This window comes from Leptopilina heterotoma, unplaced genomic scaffold, assembly GCF_015476425.1.
Source record: "Leptopilina heterotoma isolate Lh14 unplaced genomic scaffold, ASM1547642v1 Lhet_45, whole genome shotgun sequence".
NCBI classification, from domain to species: Eukaryota; Metazoa; Arthropoda; class Insecta; order Hymenoptera; family Figitidae; genus Leptopilina; species Leptopilina heterotoma.
Window position 1 is genome coordinate 2843124 of NW_025111086.1, and position 15997 is coordinate 2859120.

Genomic DNA, 15997 nt, shown 5'->3' on the forward strand with positions numbered 1-15997 from the left:
AGTATTCAAGTCAAATAAGTTTTCTCGCTTTTGACTAAAGCTCTCCGGATTTATTAATGGTCCAGACGCCGAAGGGACAGCGAACTTGTCGAGACTGTTTTCTCTTCTCTATTCTTCTTTTTCTTCGAGAATAAATGAAAGAAACTACAAGTATTCCTCGTTAGTGAAGAAGAAATTCAAATTCTTATAAACAAAAAATAAATTAGGAGAAAATTAAGGAGACGAAGATAATAATTCGAATTACTGTTTAGAAAAAGAAGAAATGAACACAATTCGTTATTGTTGTATTGGAAGACCGAAGACAACGGAATTTTGAATTTGGAAATATAATTGGAAATGGAAATTGAAAATTGAAGATTGGGATTTCATTTTTGAATATTGGACTGGAATTTAAAAAAAAACAAATAAGGAATGATAACGTGGAAAGATTGTTATAAATATTATTCGTGAGTGCAATGCACTCTCGTTTATTTTACGTTGTTCTCTTGTGTCTCTGTGCACAGAATTACCCATTTGAATTTTACTAGCAAAAAAAAGAGGACCGTCTACATTTTCTCGGTAAATTCTATTTTCACTTAGGTACGTATTCACTTTGTTGGTATTTCCCTTTTTTTTATTTCATTCTCTTATAGAAGACTGTCACTTGAAAGGAAACTTCAAAATTTATTTCTCTCAAATTAACAATTTACTTACTTCCTCGAATAATTATATTCAGCTGTTAAAACTTTTTCTTTATATTTAAGAAAAAAGTTAATTTATTTATATTTCTTTTATTTTTTTATCCATACTGAATTTCTTTCTCAGAATTAAAAGTTTGAATATTTTTTTATTAATTAATTTAATTAAAACTAAAATAGAAAAATAATCCTCTACAAATAATCATTTTTAGAGTTACAGTTGTAATTTAAAAAAGTAAACAATTATTTTCCCCCTTATTTTTCTATTTAAATAATTAAATTCTCGTAGAACTTTTTGATCCTAAGAATTGATTTGAAAAAGAATTTCAGATACAATTTCAGAAAATAGAATTGCAATTCTAAATTTTAGAAATAATTGAATTTCGAAAGGTTTTAAATTGAAAGTATTTTGAAATTTCAACTCTTGGTGGACTAAATAAAAATAAGTATTCAAATATTTATTAAACAAAAATTAATGAAATTTGAACAATAATTTTATTTAAATATTCGAAAAAAATGAGTTTTTTTAAAAAATCGTAATTAAATTTTTTCTAAAATAGTTGAATTGCCGAAAATAATTTTTAAAAATTGTAAAAATAGTAAATTTTCTCAAATATAAAATATAAAATTTATTTTTCAAAGAAATTTATTTTCTAAGCTTAAAAACTTATTTTTAACTATTTTTGTTATTTTTTGAAGAATTGTAACTAAAAATTTGGAAAATAATTAAATTTAAAAAAAAATTTTGTATTTAAATAATTCAATATTATCGTTGAATTCTAATAAAAATTGATTTAAAAATTAGAAAAGAATTTCAGTTACAATTTTGAAAAATAATTGAATATTAGAAGCAAAGAATAAGATTTTAAGAAAAAAAAATAAAAGCAATTCTTATTCAATTTTATTTAGAAAATTATTAAATTTGCAAATTAGGAATTATTTGCTATTGAAAAAATTTCTTTTAGAAAAAAATAAAAGCAATTCTTTAATGAAAAATTTATTATTTGAAAATTAGCAATTATTTGCTATTGAAAAAATTTCTTTTAGAAAAAATAAATTTTCGAAAAAAAAGTAAAAGCAATTCTTCTTAAATTATTTACAAAATTATTATTTGCAAAATTAGCAATTATTTGCTATTGGAAAAATTTCTTTTAGAAAAAAATTAATTTTATAGAAAAATAGTTTTTAATTATTAACTTTTTATTTAAAATTGTCAGCAAAGAAGAAAATAAATAAATTAAAATAAATAACAATAAATTTTTAAATATTTGTTTTCAACAAAAATTATTGAACTTTTGAATAATTTAATGTGGAAATTCTAAAAAATTATGATTGAAATTTTTTTGAAAATAATTGAGTTTCTGAAAATAATTTAAAAAATTGCTATTGCTATTGAAAAAATTTCATTTAGAAAAAATAAATTTTATAGAAATATAGTTTTTTATTATTATTTATTTTTTAAAAATATCAGCAAAGAAAAGAAGTTAAAGAAAAATATAAAAGTAACTAATTCTTCTTTAGTTAAAACATAATTATTTGCTAATTTCGTTTAGAAAAAATAAATTTTATAGAAAAATAGTTCTTTTTATTATTTTTTATTTAAAATTGTCAACAAAGAAGAGAAGTTGAAGAAAAATATAAAAGTAACTAATTCTTCTTTAGTTAAAAAATAATTATTTGCTCATTTCTTTTAGAAAAAATTAATCTTATAGAAAAATAGTTTTTATAAATAAATGGAAGTTCTTGTAAAGAACTTTTGGTATTTTTTGTACTCTTGTAAAATACTTTCTTGTTTTTTTATTCTTTAAAGAAACGCAAAATTTAAAAATCTAAAATTTTTCCGAATCGCTGTAAATTTACCCTTTGTTTGCAAAAATGATATAATTAATAATTAATTTCGATAATAAATTGTCAAAATTATTTATTTTCACTTCTTTTTTTCAGGTATAACTAAAGGAGAGCTAAGGGAAGGAAAATAATGATAATTATCATTATTATTAATTATCGGATTCGTAAGGACAGAGGCGCTCGCGATTCTCGTCGATTGTCATCGTGAAGCGCGCAATTGCGTCGTTCTTTTTGAGCTTTTCCAATATATATATTATATACAGGACAGTAGCACGTCGCAATGAAGAAGAGATTCGCAGTGATGGGCTCTCTTCCTCTTATTCGTGAGACTTCTTCATGCGCAAGCTCTCTCATGATCCCTTTGTGTTATTTTCGGCGGAATCACAGTTCGAAGCTTTAAATAGGACCGAGTTTCCGACGAAGAAGGCAGTTCATAATATCGTTTCTTCATGCTGGAACATCGTACAATATTCGAAGTAAGTAATAAACAAAACAAAACAAAAAAAAAAGGAAAATTTAATTGTCATTTCATATTTTTTCTAATTTTTCATTTTAAGAATTTTGTCAATTTTTTTTCTTCTTTTTGTTCTATAAAATTTTGCTTCTAATTCAGCTCGCTCTCTCTCCCTTCTTCTCACCCTCGCACTTGTGTGCAACCAAAGTCACTCTCGTGGATCGAACATTATGTTGGTCAGGGTTGTCAGATGGGAGGACCGGAAATCCGGGACAACCACCGACCGGAAGGATCATTTTTTCTTTTCGAATAATAGTGAAAGTGCTTTGAAAATTGACGTTTTGAGAATTTATTTTTTTTTTCTTTTAATTATTGTCATTTTTGGGGTGAAAAATAATTTTTTATTCAATTTAAAATTTTTTTTTTAATTTAAAAGCTTTTTTTTTGTTCAATTTAGATGCTTTTTTTCTTTAATTTTTAAGCTCTTTTGTTCAATTTAAATGCTTTTTAGTTCAATTTAATATTTTTGTTTAAATTTTTTATTGAAATCAAATTTTGAATTTGAATAATTTTTTTATTTTGGAGTAAGCGAGATTTATTTTTATTATTTATTTAATATAATACTAACGAAAAGATTTTTTCGGGATTTAATTTTCATAATTATTTTCTAATTAATAAGTAGAATTATTTTTAATTCCATTTTTTATTCAAGTTTAAATATTTTTTCAATTAAATAACAATTACGTTTTTTTCAAAAATTAAAATTTTCGTAAAAATTATCTCGATGACAAAATTTTATTCAAGTGCGTTATGTAAAAAGTAAATTTCTAAATTTTCAATTTAATTAATGATTAATTAATTTATTAACGAATAATTAATAGTTACTACAGAAATAATTTTAATTTAATAATTTTGAATGATTATTAATGTAATTACTGATTTACATTTTTTATTGACAAGTAAATTTTCTTCTTAAAATTCAATTGAAAAATTATTATTTATCAAATATTAGAATTTAAATAATTATTTTTAATATTTAGTAATTTATTCAAAAATTAATTAGTCATATTTTAATAATTAAAAATTAGATTAAATATTAATTAGAGTCATTTAATTAATTAAAATATAGATTAAAAATTAATTATAGTCATTCAATTAATTAAAAATTGGATTGGAAATGAATTAGAGTCATTCAATTAATTAAAAATTAGATTCGAAATGAATTAGAGTTATTTAATTAATTAGAAATTAGATTTAAAATTATTTGATTAATAAATAAATGAAAAATTAATAAATTAATAAATCAATCAATATCAAATATTAGACAATTTATTATTTCAATTAATTAGTAATTAATAGTAGAAAAAAATATTTTGCATAAAATGATAGTTTTCGCCAAAAGTACAAGATATTTGCTTGTATTTTTAATTCACAATTTACTTTCGTGAAACATTGTTTTTATTTACTTCTGAGGCTAAATATCTTCAAAATAAAACCACGTGTGTTGCTTTTAATTTTCAATTAAAATGAGAAGTTTTTTTGAAGACGACAAAGTTTTCTTTTCTTTTCGAAAATTAACTAAATTCTAAAAACATGAAAAGTGAGAGATAAAATTTAGTTTACTTGTTTAACATTTCTTATTAATCTATAAAAAGACATTGACTCACTGGAAACTACAATCGACGTTACAAAATAATTTACAAATATATTAAATTTAATAACAGAAAAAATAATTAATAATCTTAAAAAATAGTATAATTTTATTTAATCTGATAATTTATTTAGCATTCGGAAATTATTGAAAAAATTAGTTAATTTATTTTAATTACATATTTAAAAAGAAAAAGAAAATTAGTGAAAAATAGAAAAAAATGTAATTGTTTGAAATTTAATTCCGAAAAATTCGTTCGGCAAAAAGTACAATGAACGAAATTTATAATAGAAGGGGAATGGATTTTAAATATAAATATTGCGTAGGACATTGCCATGCATTTTCATTTTTGCTGTTGTCGCAGACTGCGTGAATTTTCCACGTGAGCCTTCCGGTATCGCATCGTCAAAATTGCGTCGTTTTCTTGGCACTCATTCCAAATAATGTCTCTCCTGACACTTTTCGACAGGAAATTTGAAATTATAATATGAGTAGCGGAGAAGCCGGCCTTTTCCCAAGAGAAGCGCGCGCGCGGAGAAATATTTATTTCGGATACAAGGCAATGTTTTATTCGCAAAAATTTTCAAGGCACTTTCAACCTTGATTCTATGCCACTAATAGTCAATAAAATGTCATTATCGAATCCTTTCATGCATATATTTTTTTTAGGGAGGGGCCGAAGTATTTTTAATTAAATAGTAATTTTTTTGGAGTATTTTAATTTATTATTATAAATTATTTCAATTTATTATTAAATTATTTTAATTTATTATTAAATTATTTCAATTTATTATTAAATTATTTCAAATTCATTATTAAATTATTTCCATTTATTATCAAATTATTTTAGTAATAAATTATTTTATTATTAAACTATATATTCGATTTAATTCGAATTCAGAAAGAATTAGTTTTTATTTATTAAATTATTTAAAATTATTATTAAATTATTTTGTTGATAAATTGTTTTATTATTAAATTATTCGATTCGATTTAAAACCAATTTTTTTCTATTGTTGAATTATTTTAACTTATTTGACTATTTAAATTTCTTATTCAATTATTTTGTTAATAATATAAAATTATTTTATTATTAAACTATTCGATTCGAATTTAGGGCGAATTATTTTCTATTATTGAATTATTTTAATTCACTAAATTATTTCAAATTATTATTAAATTCCTCTATTAATAAATTGTTTTATTATTAAACTGTTCGATTTAATTCGAATTTTTATTATTACAATTTTTATTGAATTGTTTTTTATTATTGAATAATTTTAATTTATTACTAAATTCTTTGATCAATAAATTGTTCTTAAATTTAAAGTTTAATAAATTGTTCTATTATTAAATTGTGTTATTAATATATTTTTTATTAATACATTTTTTATTAATACATTTTTTAGTATTAAAATATTTTATTAATTGTTTTTCTTGGTTATCATAAATATTTGAAATTTTGATTATAAACAGAAAAAAATTTATGTCTGAAACAAATTTGTTTATTTAATTTAGAAAAAAATTGTTTTCGGTGAAATGAATGTTTTTTTTTATTTTGCAAAAGGAAAATTGAGAAAAAAATTTGTATATTTGGGATTGTTTGGGATATTTAGTAAATATTTTCACATGAAATAATTTTGTATATGCGAAATGTGTGTTAAAATTTATACTTCTTTTTCGTTACAGAAACTGGATTCTTTAAAAAGCGAAATTAAACACTATCTTTTTCCGAAAGTGCGTATTTTTTAATAATATGTAAAAAAAAAAGAAAAATACGGTAAAGCACGTAAAAAATGTTGTATTTTGCATGTCGTGACGTCAAATTTGAAAGAGGAGTTATTTCGAAATTAGTAGTTGAATAATAAGTTTTTGTCTTTCATTTTCTTAGGCAATTTCCATTTGTAACAATTTCATTTTTTTTTTTTAACAATATGCATAATTTTTTTTTTTTGATGCATTTTGCTCGTAGATTGTTTTTTCTTTAGAGTAAAATTTGTATTAATTAACAGAATTCTCTTTTTTTCAACTTTTTTCAGAAAGTAGTAAGAGAATTTTTTTTTCTATTTGAAGTGTAAATAGGAGAATTATTTATTTATTTTCAATATTTTTTATTTTTATTTTTTTTTCAATTAATATCGTTTTTCTCTAAAATATTTATTTGATTGAAATAATTCACAATCTATCAAGTGAATATTTTTTTTCTTTACGATTTTGCTTCTGAATTATTGTTTCTGTCTTTTTTCAATTGAACAAAAATTGTTTGTCACTTGTCAGAAGAATTGTGTCTATTGTTTGTTATATTTATAATGTTACGTCTTTTTTTCTGTGAAAATAATTATATATACGAATAATTAAAATTATTTATTTTATTATTTATTTAAAATTTGAATTTAATTTAATTATTTATTTTATTTTAATATTTATTTTAATTTTTTTTAATTCTTAATTAGAATATAATGTTAAACTATTAAGTATATAAGATTGAATTATTAGTTGTAATCTAATAGTAAATTCTTAATTACTTTTTTTTTATTTTTATTTAAAATATTTAATTAATGTAATTAAATATTAAAAATATAATTAATATTAAATTATTAATTATAATGATAGAGAAGAAGAGAAATTAATATTTTTCCTTGCATTTTACAATGTATATAAATTAGAGTCACTTGCCTCATTAAGAAAATCATCGTTTTTTTTAGAAATCTTAATATTCCATAGAATATTTTGCAAAAGTTGGAAATTATCCAAGAAAAAAAAATTTCTCATGATGCTGAAAAAGTGTCGAAGGCAAGGCAAGCCAAAGTAAATGATATTTTCGCAGAAAGTGCAGTTAATAGGCAACATTTATGAAATTAATTTAAATTCTCTCCAGTCATTTTATCATATTATAAAAATAAATACGACGAGAAATTATGTTAATATGTTCCTTCCAAGATATTTAGTCATTTCTTTCCTTTCTTTCTTTTTTTTGTTAATTTGTTCTTTTTTGTTATTTTTTTCTTGTTTTTCGTTCTTTTTTATTTTTTTTTATTCTTTCTCTGTTCTTTTTTGTTCTTCTTTTTTGCATTAAAAAAGAATTTTTATTTTCTTACTTTTCCAAATTATTTTGGGGGTGGAAATGAAAAAATAGAAAAGGTGACAAATTATTAGATTTATAGTAAAAAAAAATTGAAAAGACAAATTATTAGGTTCGTGGGGGAAAAAATTGAAAAGACAAAAAAATTATTAGGTAGATAATATTCTCGATAAATAAAAGTATATTAACTATATTGAATTTAGGCATTAAATATCCTTCGAAATGAAATCTGGTTCAATGAATAATGCGATCTGCGGTGGCTCAATATAAATTCGCGTGAAATGATGCAATGCGGGATTATATGTCTAATTTCGTAATTTTTATTTCAGATGCCGTCCGAGTGCATCGCTAATCCGTTGCAACGGGAGTTGGCCGACTCGATAATACGAATGCAACCACTTGATGAAATAAGGATTCTCCTTGCTTGCGGTGCAAAGCCAAATGATATTGTCACACAGGGCTTGAGGCCCCTTCATTATGCCGTGTGGCAAAGATATGAGGACGCTGCGCAATTATTGTTGGTGAGGGGTGCCGATATTGATGCCACCGATGAATGCGGATATTCCGCATTGCATCTCGCCGCTGAACACGGATATCTTGATCTTGTCAAGCTATTACTTAAGTACGGTGCCAAGGTCGATCATCGTCAGGACACCGACGAATTGTTTCCTAGGTTAGACAAAAAAAAGAAAAAAATTTTTTTCCCCACTTGTTCATTATACTCTGAAAATTTTCCGTTTTGCGCAAAAAAAAATTTTCTTCTTTCCAAAGTTCCGAACGTTCAATTATTTATTACAATTATAATTAAGAAATTTATTTATTATTTTAATCTTTTATTTCGTCGCATTTAAAAAAAACAATTTATGAACTTTGAAACAAAAAATTATTTTTGGTATTTAAAAATATTTTCGTCTTTAAAACAAATGTTCGGAAAATATTTTGCTATTCAGGGTATAAATATTCAGAAAAAGAGAAAATTTTCAATGTAAATTTAAATTCATATTTTAATTCTAATTAATCTTGAAAATTTAGTCAAGGGAAAATTTTATTAACTTCGATCAATGAACTGAATTATTTTGGTATTTAACGCAAATATTCAGGAAATATTTTGCTATTTGAAGCAAATGTTCTGAAAATAAAAAGATATTTGAAGCAAATATTTAGAAAATATTTTCGTATTTAAAGCAAATGTTCAGAAAATATTTTAGTATTTAAAGCAAATGTTCAGAAAATATTTTTTTATTCAGAGTAAATATTCAGAAAAAAGCAAATTTGTAATGTAAAAAAAAAATTGTAGAGTAGATGGAAATATTTTTCTATTTGAAGCATACATTTAGAAAATATTTTACTATTTAAAGCAAATGTCCAGAAAATAAATTTCTCTTTAAAGCAAATATTCAGAAAATATTTTTCTATTCAGAGTAAATATTAAAAAAAAAAGAAAATTTATAATGTAAAAAAAATTGTAGAGTAGATGGAAATATTTTTCTATTTAAAGCAAATGTTCAGAAAATATTTTGGTTTTTAGGGTAAATATTTAGAGAAAAAGCAAATTTATGTAGAAAAAAAAATTTGTAGAATAGATGGAAATTAATTTTACCGCAGAAAAAAATTCACAACCAATATAATTTCAAAAAATAAATTAATATATTTTTAAGGACATTTTTTAAAAATAAATTTTGAGCGTAATTTTTTGTTTTTCAGAACGACATTGTGTGATGAGCCATTGCGTTTGGCTTTGAGAAATCGTCACATTCAAGTTGCGAAAACACTTTTGGAAGCTGGAGCGAATCCGAATAAGAAATATTTTTTCGGCTCTGAAATTAATTTGGTCTCACCATTGGATTTGGAGTGTATGGATTTACTTTTGGCTTTTGGTGCTCATCCAAATACGAGAGATCGAGCTGGACTCACTCCTCTCATGAAGGCCGCCAGGTTGCCCCAGGTACAATTTTATTTATGCAAAAACTAAACTTTCTTTTTCTTACTTTTTTCATTTATTTATTTATTTTTGTAATTATTATAAATATTTATATTTTATACATTTTTTATTGTATTTTAAATATTTTTCTTTTTTACTTTGCTCATTTATTTTGTTGCATTCTTTTCCGTTTGTTTCATTCAATTTTTCATTTTTTTCAATTTGTTCTATTTTATTTTATTTTATTATTAAAATTTTTATTAAATTTTTTATTCACTTGGTTTTCTTTTTATTTGCTTTATTGGATTTTTATTTATTTGATTTAATTTTTGTTTATTTGATCTTATTCTGTTCAGTTTATTTTATTTCTAAAATTTTTTTAAATTTTTTATTCATTTAGTTTTTGTTTTATTTAATTTTTTATTTATTTAGTTTACTTTCTGTTTTCTTTATTTTTTTTTATTTATTTGGTTTACTTTTTATTTGCTTTATTTTATTTTTAATTTAGCCAATTTTCTTTTTGTTTATTTAATTTTCAATCAATTTGGTTTACTTTTCGGTTCGTTTTATTGAATTTTCTATTCATTCGATTTAATTTTTGTTTACTTAATCCTATTTATTTTGTTTTCTATTATTTTTTTAACATTATTATATTATTTTCTACTTCTTTTATTATTTTTTTTCTAATATTTTATAATAAACATTTTTTCGATAACTTTTTTCAATTATTTTTTCTGTTTTTCTATAATTATTGTATTTTTTAAAGAAAGGAATCGAAATTAAGACTGACGGAGAAAAAAAAAGTTTACACGCTCAAGAACAGGAGTAAATCAGTAGAGAAGAAGTTGTGGATGACTAAATTCAGTTTACTCCACTTAAAATAAAGCTACGCGTAAAATCATAAAATACAAGCAAAAAAGCGAATTCCGGCTGACAAAAAATATTTTTTTTATTTAGACCGAAGTTACTTTTTTTTATTAATAATTAATTAAATTCGACAAAAAATATATTAAAAATTTCATAGTTCTTTTTAATTCTTTTTTTTTACTTAAATTTGACAAAACTTGATTTTAAAATTTAATAATTCTTTTTAATTTTCTTTTTAATTTAACTTCATTTTGATTTAATCTAAAAAAGTAAATTTGTTTTTCCTTCAAAATTGATTGATCCAAAACTAATTATAATTTAATTGGAGTAAATTAATCAAATTTTATTAAAGAAAAAATATTGCGTCACTTTTATCTTCAAAAATTATTTAATTAGCAATTTGATTATCGACTTTCGAAATTGTTATCATATGCCAAATAATCACGGAATTAAATTTGTTAATTATGTAATTAAAATATGTATCTATAATACATTGAGAGAGTAAATCTCCTGGCAAGTGATCGAAGATTACAATTTAAGAAGCAGTTTAAAATTATAATTTTTCTTTCTAATTTTTATTTATTTTCAAAAAATATTAAGGAATCGAATGAAATTTATTTAATAATTATTTTTAAAAAACTATTATTTTTATAATCTAAACTATTATTTAACTATTTTTTTCATCGTTTTTTTTTATTAAATTTAATTAATTATTTATTAATCGTTTATTTATAAAAAAAACTAGAGTTGCCAATTTGACTATTTTTGTAATCGTTTTTTTATTAAATTTATTTTATTAATCATTTATTTATGAAAAAAAAGTAGAACGAAATTTTTTTTAAGGAAAAATAAAAGGAGAAGAAATAATATTTAAATTTAATATTTTTCTGTTTTTAATTCCAATTTTCGTTGTTTATTAATAATTCTTTCTTTTTTCTGCAGGGCATCGCTTCGGTTCTTATATTATTGCATTATGGAGCAGATGTGAACGCAATGGCGGACGTTAGAAATGATTTTCGAACTGTTTTACATTATGCGATACTCGGTGGTGATCCAGCGGTAATTAATCTTCTTTTAAAACAAGGCGCCACTCTTGATCTCGGTATTGATTATCAAAAACCAACGGCCTTGGATTTGGCGATACTCAAGGGAGACTTGGCCATTGTTGAAATGCTCCTTAAAGCAGGTAATTTTCAATTTCAATTCATTTATTATATATTAATATTTTTTAATTATTAATATCGATTTTAATTTAATTTTCAAAAAAGGACTAAATACGAATTTACGCCTTTTTATTAAAAAATAATAATTTAAAAACGAGTTAAAAAAAGAATAAATTTTGATAATTAATAATTAATATTATTATTTATAATAGCAATTAAACTATTTTGAATTTTTTAATAAAAAGGCATAAATTCGAATTTAAGAATATTTACAAAATAAATTTTTTAAATTAATATTAATTAATTTTTATCAGAATCCTGGAAAATTATTTTTTTCCAGAGTTATTGTGCCTATTCTTGAAATCTAATTTTATTTAAATATTTCAAAATTAATTCAATTTTAAAAAACTTAAAAAAATTTTTAATAAAATTCTACGCAAACATTTCATTATTTACATAAATAATAATACTCATCACAGATTTTTAATTATTTTTATTTAATTATAATGGAATTCCTCAAAAATGTAATTATTCTTAAAAATTATATTAAAATTTATGAAAGGAATCCAATTTTTTTATTTTTATTCATTCGATTTAATTTTTGTTTACTTAATCCTGTTTATTTTTTTAAATATATTATTATATTATTTTCTATTTCTTTTATTACTTTTTTTCTAGTATTGTCATTTTTTCTTGTCATGAGAATTCAGTTTTTTTTTATAAAATTCTTTATGAAAATTCAATTTTAAGAAACATTGAATATATAATAAAATATTTATTTTTGTATTTAAATAATTGAATTCTCGTAGAATTTTCTAATAAATATTGATTTAAAAATGTATTTCAGTTAAAATTTTAGATTATCTTCATGATCGATATCTTCATGTTTTATATAATAATTAATAAATGCTAAAAATAATATTATTATAATAAAAATAAATATTGGAAAATTAAAATTTAGATTAAAAATTAAGATTAGATTAATAAAAAGTACTGAATTTCTTTTTTCAGGAGCAAATGTAAATGCAACATCGCCAATAATTGGATCGCCATTACACGTGGCTTGCGCTGATAATATACCAAATAGATTAGAAATACTCTCCATGTTATTGGAGCGAGGAGCAGATCCAAATTTAGTGATAAGAAGCGATGAGGGATTATCATTGAGGCCTGTACTCGCTGAATATGTTGCGTCAAATGAAAATCCTTCAGTTGAAGTTGTGGCATTATTATTAAAATATGGAGCGAGAGTTGTAATTAAAACGCAATTTCGTGATCCACATGGAATTTTGAATTCCCTTCAGAATACAGCCGATAAGCCGAGAATATTGCAAGCACTTTTAGAGGCTGCTGAAAGTTTTGATCCTTGCATGATACGAAGATCGAGTAGTTTAACGGATGCGCAAAAAGCACTTGTTATGGAGGCAGCGCGAACACCATTGCCATTAACGCATCAAGCGAGATTAATTGTTCGTAAACTTTGTGGTACAAAATTACCGAAAATTGTCCGTGGACTTCAAGTGCCACAGTCACTTCATCGTTATCTTCTTTATGATTTTTACTAGTACAAGTGAATTTTTATTCAATTGTACTGAATACCGGTGGGTTTTTCTATTCCTTTCATTTTTTATTTATATTTATTTATTTATTTATTTATAATTTAATTATTTATTTAATCAAAATTTTTATAAATTCTCCGAAGTAAGTCAATTATTTTTAAAAGTAGTTAAATTCTTCTCAAGAATTCAATTATTTTTATAAATAATAAAATTCTTCTCAGGAATTCAATTATTTTCAATAGAATTTTAATAAAATTTAAAAATTAAATGTTTAAATACAATTATTGACAAATACGATTATTTTAAAATATCGAAAGAAAATCTTCAAAATATTAAATTACTTTCAAAAATTTTTAAAAACAATTATTATTTTAAAAAAATTAAAGAAATTCTTCAAAAGAATTTAATTAAGATTTTCAAAAATTTTCATAAAATTCTTCGGAAGAATTCAATTATTTTTATAAATAGTAAAATTCTTTTAAAGAATTCAATTATTTTCAATACAATTTTAATAAAAAACTTCACGAAAAGATTCAATTGTTTTTCTTAAATTTTTAATAAAATTCTTCGTAACAATTCAATTATTTTTGTAAATAATAAAATTCTTCGATGGAATTTAATTATTTTAAAATTTTTTGATTAAATTCCTCTCAAGGATTTAATTGATGTTAATACATTAATTTTAAAATTGAAAACATTTAAAAAGAAAAATTATTTAAAAAGTTAGGAATTTATTTAATTTTATTTCTTATTTAATTATTGATTATTTCTTTATTATTTATTTGTTATTTATTCATTATTTATTTATTATCGACAATTGTTATGGATTTAAGTAAAAACTTCTTTTTTTGTACATACATAAAATATTTGTAATTAATTTTTGTTTCCTTAAAATTTCAGATTGTGATACCTTTTCAAATTTCCTTGTCATGTGGTACTATTGAACGAGCAACAAAAAGAAGAGTGAACAATAATAAAGCAGCAAATGAGGATAACTTTAATTTTAATTCAGTGACTTTTTCTCACAAAAGTGCAAATAATAATTTAAAATTTGCATTTGTTTTTTAATTTAAAAAACGATTTTAGTAGACTCAACTTTCAGAGAAGAAGAATATTTAAGAAATAAATTTAAGATAAAATATTCAAGCGAAAATATTCAAAAGAAAATATATTTTTAAAAATATTCGCGTGGATATTTTCGAAAAATTATTTTAAAGAAAGAAACTATTTTTGGATAATTATTTAAAAAATAGAAAATAATTTTAAAAATAACTATGATATTTAGAGAGAAAAAGAGAGAGAAATATAAATATTTTTTAGAAAAAAAAGTTGAAATTGAAAAAATTTTAAATTTAAAGTCGAATGAGAAAAATTTTATTTACAATGGATTTAATTTGTTTGTTAATGTTACTTGTTCTATACACATGATATTTTATTGTACTGACCCTAGTATTATTCATTCTTTCGTATTATTAATTATTAAAAAAATTATTACGTCTCCGGTCCATCGATATTGTGATTATGTTGAATAATTATATTATATATAATAAAAATACCATTATGCATTATCATATTTATTAAAATGTGTTTAACTTTGTAATGGAATTTATTTTGTGTCCACTGTCTAATTTTGTACCTTTGTATTCTCCATAAAAGAAGAATTAGTTGCAATGAAAAGAAAATAAACGAAATTTCTTTTATTAATAAATTTCCTTTTATTCTTAATTTTCTAATTGGAAATTTTGTTAATATCGTAAATTGTCAATTACAATTAATTATTAATTATTGGAGAAAGTAAAATCAATAAAAAAGTATATTTGAAAAAAAGCAATTTTTTAATTATAAAAATAGAATAAATATATTTTTTTCTATTTTAATAGATTTTGTTAATTGTTAAATATTCATAAAAAGCATTTTATATTTTATTGAATATATTTATTTACAAAAATAGCATTTATTTGATTAAATACGATATTTTTTTTACAAAATAATAATTGACGGTAAATAAACAATTTTATTTATAGGAATGAATTTGTAGAAAACGAAATTTATTCAAATTTACCCGCGCTAACGAACAAGTGAACGGGGCTTTATGTAATGTATCGATGATTCGATAAACGGCGCTGACCAATCAGAATCGAGCTACAGCGAGTGCCGCCCGGCAAGTGACGCGCGCAACTCAGTATGTTTTCGTCCTTCGTGCGAGTTCGGTATGTTCTTTCTTCGAAATATTTCGGTCAAAATAAATTGTGAATTATCGGGAATTCTTTAATCAATTTTAATTAATAGTGTTAAATGCTAGTGCTTCGTGATATGAAAAGTACTTGGATCGGATAACAAATGAATAACTACAAAATCTTTGTGTGAAACATGGCAAATTTCACTCAGACTGGGCTAATTTACTTTTTTCTTTTTTTTTTTAATTTAAATCGACTAATAAATTGAGATCGCAGTAAAATATAGCAGATAATTGTAGTGATAATCTTCTTGAGTCTAAAAATCGGGAATTCTTCGCAAAATCGCAAATTACATTTCTGATCATTTCGGAGAAAAAAAAATTCAAGATGGCTACCGCGCGGAAAAACCGTTGACAAATTTAAAATTTGCATTTTAAGCTTCGTTTGTTTGCTTTCAATTGTTGCAATTTCGTGTTCGCAAATACAAGATGGCTGCTGTGAAGAATGATTTGTTATTTGTTTTTGGACTTCGGGATTACGTTTTCGTGGCGTTAAAAACTTTTTTTAGGAAAATTAGCACGTGTGTTGATTTAAGAAA

At 22.1% G+C, this 15997-nt stretch overlaps 1 protein-coding gene across 2 annotated transcripts; it reads left to right on the forward strand.

Moving 5' to 3' along the window:
- The first annotated feature begins 282 nt into the window (after positions 1-282).
- Positions 283-14318, forward strand: LOC122507135 (ankyrin-2-like). 2 transcript variants are annotated; one of them, XM_043619694.1, is made up of 8 exons: positions 283-579; positions 2622-3001; positions 6320-6367; positions 8042-8385; positions 9417-9657; positions 11443-11686; positions 12675-13264; positions 14123-14318. In XM_043619694.1, exons 2-7 carry the CDS (start codon positions 2975-2977, stop codon positions 13226-13228), a joined length of 1458 nt encoding a protein of 485 aa, XP_043475629.1. In that variant the 5' UTR covers positions 283-579; positions 2622-2974; the 3' UTR covers positions 13229-13264; positions 14123-14318. The 2 variants fall into 2 exon arrangements, with proteins under 2 accessions (XP_043475629.1, XP_043475630.1); XM_043619695.1 differs by lacking the exon at positions 6320-6367 and having other exon boundaries at positions 308-579.
- Positions 14319-15997: the final 1679 nt, after the last annotated feature.

Excerpts from the sequence above, each read along its gene's own strand:
- LOC122507135 (XM_043619694.1), top strand. The coding sequence starts at position 2,975 with ATGCTGGAACATCGTACAATATTCGAA. Across the intron at positions 3,002-6,319 it reads AACATCGTACAATATTCGAA|AAACTGGATTCTTTAAAAAG; the intron begins GTAAGTAATAAA and ends TTTTCGTTACAG. Across the intron at positions 9,658-11,442 it reads AGGCCGCCAGGTTGCCCCAG|GGCATCGCTTCGGTTCTTAT; the intron begins GTACAATTTTAT and ends TTTTTTCTGCAG.